General features: G+C 29.4%; 1 protein-coding gene across 2 annotated transcripts; it reads right to left on the bottom strand.

The window, feature by feature from the left end:
• Window positions 1–181: 181 nt before the first annotated feature.
• Window positions 182–7,254, bottom strand: LOC109798798 (ABC transporter G family member 15-like). Of its 2 annotated transcripts, XM_083061778.1 has the most exons (9): window positions 6,733–7,251; window positions 3,518–3,597; window positions 2,848–3,309; window positions 2,290–2,406; window positions 1,975–2,100; window positions 1,466–1,750; window positions 1,069–1,344; window positions 875–982; window positions 182–665 (listed from the first exon to the last, which is right to left on the bottom strand). In XM_083061778.1, exons 1-9 carry the CDS (start codon window positions 7,061–7,063, stop codon window positions 309–311), a joined length of 2,142 nt encoding a protein of 713 aa, XP_082917904.1. In that variant the 5' UTR covers window positions 7,064–7,251; the 3' UTR covers window positions 182–308. The 2 variants fall into 2 exon arrangements, with proteins under 2 accessions (XP_082917904.1, XP_082917905.1); XM_083061779.1 differs by lacking the exon at window positions 2,290–2,406 and having other exon boundaries at window positions 6,733–7,254.
• Window positions 7,255–10,053: the final 2,799 nt, after the last annotated feature.

A 10,053-nucleotide genomic window follows, 5' to 3' on the forward strand; every position in this document is an offset into this window, starting at 1 on the left:
AATTTCAGTAGCCATCACTATCCTGTGCTAGCAGTAAACAGTGAACTGGCAAGTAGAAATAACTTCTACAGAACGTTATGGGACACTACTAGCCACAACTTTTTTTTTATATATATTTTTCTTTAATTTATCTGTTCCTATTGAGATTCGGCCTTTGGTACCCTTGACTACGTTGTATACCTGACCTGAAACCATAATACTACGTGTTCCCGTTCTTATGTTTATAATGTCAAAACAAAGTATTCCCCAATATACAATAATGTTCGGGGTATGATGTGATTCTTGTGTTTGTATCAGCAATGATGGTTCTAATGAATAGGGGAGTTGAGACCCTCTTGAGAAGACAAGGGATGTGGTGACTGGTGACGCTTTGAAGGGAAAGATGGTGCTTTCCTGAACGAAGGTCGCTTCTTAATACGGTGCAGTGTTTGCTTGGCGTAGATACCATAAAGGAAAGGTGCAGCTCTCTCCTTAAATTTCAGAATAAGAAAGAAAAGAACTCTAAGCGATATGAGGATGATTATGACTGCAGCTAAGTCCCACCACTTTGAATTATCAGCTTGAATGCCGAGCATGGTTTTGAGAATGATTTCTCCTTTCAGTTTTGGGTCCCCAGGTTCTAAAGGATCAAACTCTTTCCCAATCAAGTCATTCTTGTATTCTCCCTGCATTCCCCATGATCAGTAAGTAAGCTCAACAAATCGCGCTTGTCAACTAAAGCATTAGAAGTTGTGATTGGAAAATTATATTTTGATTTGTTAACAAGTTTAGATATATAAACTATTTAGTTGTCAGTTGGATCATGAACTTTAGATTTTGTATGTTATTGGAGAATGGTGAGGTTCCTAGGCGTTATGATTTATGAACTTTCTACCTGCAATCCCCATGCGCCATAATTGATGTATGATACTGGGTAGCGCCAGAAGATTTTGGGAAGATCAGGGATCGGACGGAAATAGCCACAAGTCATCATCAAAACACCCTGCACAAGTACTTCAATCAGCAACAAAAGATTTTCAATGAAAAATGGGCTTATATATATATATATATATATTGGATTACACTTACAACATATCCCGCTCCAATTATCAATCCCATGAGGAAGTTGGGAACCAGTGAAGCTATAATCATCATGGAGCTCTCCACAACCGCTATGGAGCCCATAAGATCCAGACAGATATACAACAAATGTGAAAATTCTGAATGAGACCCATTAACCATATAATAGGTTATTGTCCCCGTTAAAATGGACATCCCTGCTACAAAGGGAAAGGAAGAGAGAAAATTTGATAGAATGTAGACGCCAACGCCATAATACCCATTCAGTCTTTCTTTGTAGAACACCTATCAGGATGGGGGCAAAAGTTAAGCACTGATAAAAAACGCACTGATCAAAAACTTAATTAATGCCATAACCGTTTCCCCATGTTTTGAACTAGTTAAAGTTGTGTCAAACATTTGATACCTTCACTTCTTCTATGAAAGACGGGAAACCCCCTATGGACATGAATGACATGAAGCCTGATATAAAAGCAGCACATGATCCTCTCGCAAAAATGTCTCTATAACTCAATCCAACTCCATGAAAGATTGTTCCAACACACAAAGATAAGACAACATAGACAGCTATCCTTATCCAGTAGTATCCCACATCTCTTGACATGTTCACCATAGATCTACGAGTCAGCGTTGATAGTTGCTTCCACCATTTTGCTTCGCATTTGCTTTTACGTTCAACATCACGTCCTTCCTGTAATAACATTAATTCCTGTAATCTAAAGGGCCACCACCATCCCACAAAATATGTTTCTGACGACCCACGGTCACTGTTATTTCCTAATAATTATTTTCTTTCATAGTCTAACTAGCTGTAACATTTTCAGCTCATACAAAGAATTGATATTACGTGACCCTTTTATGTTCTGTGAACAACAGTTAGCAATTATAACGTGTTCTGAGTAAATGGCTACTTACATGAATGTTTGAGATTTCTTTGATTCTTGCTCTTGCGGTGGTTGCGTGCTCTGACCATCTGTATTTCTCTATGAGTATTGCTTTGATTTCTGCAGTTGATAATGACCCCGTTAATGATATTCCTTCCTGTATACAGCGAAGATAGTGAGAGGAACGAATTTTAAAGGAAGAGATTTCAAGGGAAGGAGGAAAAATATTACATTAATAGTCAGAACTAAAAAAATAAAAATGGAGAAAGAAGGAAATAAGTAAAATTGACAAATAATTATGAAACTTGTGAATGTATTGATAAAACAAATTGTTAGAGATATATACATGAGTTCTTTGGGACATAGTGGTCGTGACAGCGTCAAAATCTGAATTAATACAACGGAGGAAATGATCTGAAGGATTTCTTCTGCTTGGACATGGGAATCCCGCTGTGGCAAAGAACTGTGGAAATATATAGATGGATAATTTATAAATGCAGGTTTTAACCTATTAAGAATCGCAAGGTTGTTATATCAAAACACAACAATTTGCATTGGAACATATATCGGAGAGGCACAAGAGCAAAGTTAAAAATTCTAACTTGAAAATTTCTAGCACACTAACATGTTGACAGATTCTACGAAATGCTATCTCTCTGTTTTTATTAGCTTCTTTGCAGTTATTCAGTTAGATTCTGTTTCTTTTAGTGTAAGTTGACTTTTAGTTAATGAGTTATGTTAGTTATTAGCCAAGCAAGTTATTTAAATTCACGTTTCCTATGAATAACTAACTTGAGCCTTCTTTTCATCTTTCATCTGATTCACTAACACCAAACCAAACACATTAAAACATAGGCAAATCCAATGCACCCTTTGTATATCACACGTTTTTTTAGAAATGTACCTCAACTGCCTTTTGTGCTGCTCCAAAGTAAATAGTTTGACCTCCAGAAAGAAGAAAGAGATGGTCAAAGAGTGAGAAAACTTCACTACTTGGCTGATGTATAGAAGAGATAACAGTCTTGCCATCATGAGCTATGTTTCTCAAAGTTTGAGCAACAAAATATGCTGAGGCACTGTCCAAACCGCTGGTGGGTTCATCAAGGAACAAGAGGGAAGGCCTTGTGAGGATTTCAAGTGCTATGCTTAGTCTTTTCTTTTCTCCACCGCTTATGCCTCTCAAATGCCAATTCCCTATAAGCCTATCAGCACACTCTTGAAGACCCATTTCCATGATTGTTCCCTCTATCAAGTCATTCACCTCTTCTTTGCTCATGCTAGATGGGAGCCTTAGATTGGCTGAGTAAGATATTGTCTCTCTCACTGTTAGTGTTCCCAGCAATGTGTCTTCTTGGGTCACATAAGCCTATATAGATAGATAAAAAATTTCTATGATGAGGACATTAACAAGCTAATCAACAAAAAATAAAGTAACAGTTTGATAAATTGGAAAAATGTCATTTGCATAGCGCCTTCTTTTATTATCCATGCAAATTCAATAAAAGGCCAAATACCAGTATAACAATATACCAAATTTAAACTGGAATGTAGAGTTAGTATTTACTTAGACTTACTACAACTCCATAGTCTAATCTCCTCTTCTTTCCATTTAAAAGCACGTTTCCAGACATGATAACGTTTCTAGAGAGTCTTCCTGCAATGAATCGAGATTAAATTTGCATTATATTAAATTATTATATAGTTCAAAATATATGATATGAGAGTTGCTAAAGTATCATTTTAAATTAAGATGTTTTGATACAGTCAATTTTTAAAATCAATACAAATTAATGACTTAAAATGTATTTTTTTTTTCTTTTTTCTTTTACTTTTTTCCCTCTGCATTAAGTATGTGTTATTGACAAATAGGTAATTTAAGTAATTAATTTATTCTTTTTTCTTATTAAATACTAGTCCAAATATTTTAAATCATTTTGTAAAAATCAAAATAACTTTGAAAAAAAACATAATAAAATTCTATTTGCTGAAATAAAGGAAGATTTTGTGAATTTTTTTTATCCAATTTGTTTCTCAAAATTTATATATAAATATGAAAAATCGTAATATATATATATATATATATATATATATATATATATGTATATATATTAAGAATTTTAAGAAAATAATAAATATAATTAAATTATTCTAAAATATCAAATATTCACAATTTTTTTAAACATAAAAAAAGTTTCAAAACCCTTTAAATTTTTAACGGTACTGTAAAATTTCTCATATGATAATACATATGGTCCTTGCCAATCTTCTTTTGATTTTTTTTTTTAAATTTACAAAAAAAAAAGAAGTTAATATAATATCCACTTACATGTCACCTAGCGATCGACTTTAATTCATAGACATTGGTGATTTCAAACCATGCAATGATTTTTCTTATAATTAGTGGAGCTTTATTCATAATAAACAAGAAACTGAAAAATAGCAAGCGGCTAGCTTACAAGTTCATTTGTTCCTACCCAATTTCCAAACATTCATGGATCTACAAGCATGTATGGCTGAGGATGATAAAATGATTTTACATTTATTTTCCATTTTAAGCATTGTTTAATTAAGAAAATGTTTCTTTTTTAATTTATGTCTTTTCAAAGTTATGTATAAAAAATTGTGATTTTTTAAAATTATTTTTTATACAAACATTTGAAAATAAGAAATAAACAAAAGCAATTTTAAGTTTATTTTGTTAACCAAAGTCGATCGTGAAAATAATCGAACATTCAATCCTCCTACCAAAGGTAGATATTGTTACTAAATTGTACGCAAAAGAATTAATGAGTTTTCCGTATAAGATAAGGATGGGGTCATAGGATGAACATTTATTTATTAACAATTATTTTATATATATTTTTTATCTATGAAACCAAATTCAATACTAAACAAGATTACAATAACTTATGTACTTTACTTAAGTGAAGTATACTTCATTGTTAATTATATTTTAAGGTATACAATTATTACGTGTCCATAATTTTTATTAATTTCTACGTGATAATCAAATTTTATTATTATTATTTTTCAAAATGATTAAATTTAATTACGTGTCACATAAAAATTAATTAAAATAAAAGATAGAATAGTCGAAAATTAAATCATACTTAATTTTATTGTTGTTGATAGATGTTAATGAAGGAAAACTTATTACATAATTCCATTTTTTATTTACGAAAAACAATAATTAATAATCTGCATAGAGATTGATAGTACTACGTACTCTCATTACTATATAATAATTTCACGTTCGCTAAGGCACATTTGGCTATAAAGAAATTTTGCCTTTTCAAGCGTTGTAATAAATAAATGGGGACTGTGTGTCGGACTGTCGGTAAACCAAATAGCTAATTTTCCATTGCTCATTTTTAGCCTTATGTTATGAATCTACATCACCATGCTACTTACTTAACATTTTTGAGGAGGAAAGAAAAAGAAAAGAAAAAAAATACTATAACTATAATATAAAATATAATGTGATAAAAAGAGATAATATGTGTTGAGAAGTGTTTATCATGGAGATCATATTCATATATAATTATTATAAATGACTGATAGCATTATCCTATTTTGTATATTTTTTAGGACGTTATTTATCTCTTTAGAGATATTTATTAAGTTATTCATGTTTACTGAAAATACATGTATGATTATATATGTTAACTAATTTAGGGCACACTTCATCCTTTTAGACCTTTATTATTACTATATACTTAAAAGTTGTCATGACATTTACTAATTAATTAGTTTGAAAGGGCACATGTCCCTTGGTCCTTTGATTGGAATGGACATCATGATGGACTTATTATGATTTTTTCATACCAATATCTTTCAATATTTTCTTCGCACCTCTTTTTATTTTCACTCTTTTTAAGTTATTAATGGAGATCTCACATATATAGCTAAAATAATATATATAATTATAAGAGTTTTTAATAATTTTTAGAGTTTAGTTAGGTTTAAATTCATCATAAACTTTTTAACCTATGTTTTTATTTGAGCAACTTTTATCAGGATGTAATGAAAAAAAGGTATTGTTGAATATACAATTCATTTTTAGGGTGCATGAGTAGAAAAGAAATAGAGAAAAAATAAAGACATCAGAAAGAAAAAGTTATAAATATGACAAATGATATGAGGAGGAATAACGAGAAAGAAAGAAAAATAAAATGAGAGTGGAATGGATGAAAAAGTGAGCCCATATTTTTCTAAAGAGAAAAAATTGGTTAGAACTAGATCACGTAGTTATTTACTTCCATTTTCCCATTCTTTTTCATTTGTGCTTCCAAACTACAGAAAAGTTTCTCTCCCTAGTTTTCTTTTCCTCTAGTTGTGAGTTCTCGGTCTTCTGATCCAAAATTCACCTTAAAAATTCTATTTTTGGTACTGCATTCTCACATTGGGTGACTTGAAACACATAATAAGTCATAACCATGACCTCAACAAGAATATTAATTCAAACTTTTCTTATAATAAAAGAAAAGACAAGACTAAATATGAAGACATATGTAATAAGTTTTAAAAGGGAAACTAATGATAATTAATCAAAAGTGCGTGGAACGGGAAACAAAAATCTTACGTGCCATGGTGCAGATCACGGTTATTAAACAAAGCTAAAGGGTTGTTTAAGTTATAGAAGTATAGCATATACTTATTTAGGTACTAGGTTCTTTGATATTAAAACCAAACACGAAATTAAAGAGAATCTTTTGGCAAGAAAATGGTATACAGGTAGAAAACAAAAAAAAACATGCAGACACTTGCAATGATATAGGGAGAGAGAGACCTGCCAAAGCATCAAGAAGAGTAGATTTTCCGGAGCCAGAAGGACCCATGATAGCCATGATTCTGTTTGGTTCAGCATATCCACTCAACCCATTCAGCAACCTCTTTGTGTGTTCATTCCCAAAGTTTGGAACTACAACACTTAAATCTTCCCACACAACATAATACATCCTTCTCTTATCATCACAAACTCTCATCATTTCATCACCACACTCACCAACACTCTTTTCATTCCTACTTGCTTCTTGTTCTATCTCCATTTCTGAAAGCGAATTGATGAAAACGGGGTTTGGTTGTAAACAAATCAAAGAGCAGGGAAACAAATACAGCATATATGTGGTATAGTAAATTACATAGATATGTACGTGATCCAATATTCAATTGTAAGGGTAAGCAAAAATTAGTGGGGCCAGTCACAATACAATGTTATTTTGGGCCATTGGTCAAGTATGGCCATTAATTATTATCATCCAACTCACACAGAATAGTAATAGAGACGCAGCCATCGTACGTTTTGTATATGCATGTGAAGGAAAATGACGATACGTCTCTAGGGGTGGGGATTCAACTCAACAAATTGAATTGATGTACATATATACTTGTCTCATAAACAATCAAGGTTTTACTTCTCATTCTTTCTCCATTTTATGAATTTTGTCTCTCACCCTTTTTTCCCTTTTTTCAAACGTAATTATTCTACTAATTCAATTAATTTGGTTCTACAGTTAAATTTAAATCTATCTCAAATTAGTTAGTAATAGGATGTGCATTAACTGTATAGTCTCTTATATATTATCACCATTCTTGTAAATTTGATCTCTCATTTTTTATTTATTTATGTAAGTATGCGTCGACCATTAACTATATATTATTTATTGTATAAGTAAAATAAAGATGAAAGTAGTGGTGCTATGATATGTCTTCTTAAATTTGTATGAGATGAAATTGTGTAATGTTATCATATAGGCCAGCCACAAATGTTATTCTTTTATCCTAGCTTGTTTATGTAACATGGTTATGTGAGACACTGAAGAATAAGTTCAAAGTTTTTTCCTAACATTTTCTTCTTCAAGCATCTAATAATTCACAATTGCTAATAGCATATGTTACTAAACATCTTAAGCATAAAGTTTCTAGCATTGAATATATGTAAATAATTTGATAATGATCCCGATAATAGTGTAGTTGGGAGTTTAATAATAAAAATTATTAAAATAAATTTTGATATTATTTTAAAAAATGTGTTAAGAGTCTAATTCAACATTGTAAAATTAGTTTGGTAAAAATTGTTCTTTACTTTTATATATATATATATATATATATATATATATTAATTTAATCATATCACTAATTAATGTGAGATCTTCAACACTTAATCCCAACTTATTAAAAAGTTTGCTACCATGACCATGTCATTAGAGGATATCACATGCAATTGAATCAATTGTGTAAAGATATACATTCATTATCATTGTTTCTGCTATATTTTCCATCCATACCTCATACCCTCACATCCGTAAGTATTAGTACAACTCCCTTTAGGTGTGTAGTACAATTGAAAGGGAGGTTCTCCAAAAGTACTAGTACAACTCCCTACAGGTGTGTAGTAGAGTCTAGTTTTGAGTGATTCTTTATGCTTGTCAAATAAATTCATAAATATTTTTGTTTATTACGTCACACTTTTATGATGCTTAATTATGTAAATTTTATTTTAGGAATAATTTGAGAATATTTTAAGCTACTTCAGTTCATGCTTCCTTTGAGAGGATGTTCATTGAGGGGATTAATGTTTGGTAAACATGAGGGACAAATTGAACATCGCACAAGAAAAACTGACACCGGTTGTAAATATCAAACATAATTTTTTTGTTTGATTATTTTACTTGATTTTGGTTCAATAATTTAATTTGTATCTAACTTATATATTATATTTTCTCATAATAGTTTATTTTTCAAGTTATTCAACTCATAAAAATCAGTATTAATTTTTTAAACAAAAATAAACTATTATGAGAAAATATAATATATAAGTTAAACTCGTAAAAATCAGTATTAATTTTTTAAACAAAAATATACAAATAAACAATATATATTAACTAAATTAGTTACATTATAAAAGATAGTTTCTATTATATATTTGAACATAATCACTTTACGGAAATTATTTTCTATAGTATTACAAAACTACTTCATTTAATGTTAGCTGTACTTTTTAGAAATACTTTTCAAAAAAATATGTTTTGACAGTAAATATTTTTCAAAAATTAGTTTGAAAGAAATACATTTATCAATAAAATTACAAAAAAGAAAAAACAGCTAAGAGGCCGGTGCCAATGGAATGCCGGTAAATTAGTTATATTGGGTTACTTGAGCCCATTTGTATTAAATAATGTTAATCCGGTCCAATATACATTAACACAAAATCATATATATAGATAAATACACGGAGAAATAAGAAATACATTAAAAATAAAAAAAATTAATAATAATAAGTATTTTTCTTAGTAGATGCGAAACTTAATAAATACAATATAAAAAAATATTGCAGATATTTTTTCTAATTAAAATCAAAATTTTACTCTCTGTCATTTTTTTTATATAAATTTTACTTTAATAATATATAATAATAATAATAATAATAGTTATTATTATTATTATTATGAGGGAAGTACAACTTTAATTTTAAATATGGACTTCAATTCATAGTTTATTTACCGCATATAAGTTTTTCTATTATTATTTTAAATTTGCTCTGATCACAATACTTTTTCAGCTTGTATCTGCATTAATTTCATCATTATTTTTCAACTTGTATCTATCTGCATTAATTTCATCATTTTCAAATTATATCTATCTATCTGCATCGATGTTCAACCTTCTTTCTTCTGCACCATGCTCGTCATTTTCAATCTTCCTTTGCGCCATGCTCACTATTATCTACAAAACAGCTCAGCAGATGAATAAATAATAAATGAATGAAAGCGGAAGCAATTCAGGAAATTTAGATCACTGCATTATTATTACTAAGTATAAATATTTTTTTAGTTTTATAATTATACTTATTTTATCTTTAATTTTTATAATTTAAAATAGATTCTTCTAATTTATATTTATATATATATATATATATATATATATATATTTTTTTTTTTTTTTCCATTCTTTTTATTTTGTATAGTTTAAGATAAGTTTTTTTTAATCTTTATACTTATAATTGTTTAAATTTTTTTATCTCTATCATTAATTTTTTTAATATTATTCATTTTATATTGACATAATATATAGATATTTTAAATTTTGTGAAGGTAAAAAAATTATTTCA

Source organism: Cajanus cajan, chromosome 8, assembly GCF_000230855.2.
Source record: "Cajanus cajan strain Asha chromosome 8, NIPB_CcT2T_4, whole genome shotgun sequence".
Lineage (NCBI taxonomy): Eukaryota > Viridiplantae > Streptophyta > Magnoliopsida > Fabales > Fabaceae > Cajanus > Cajanus cajan.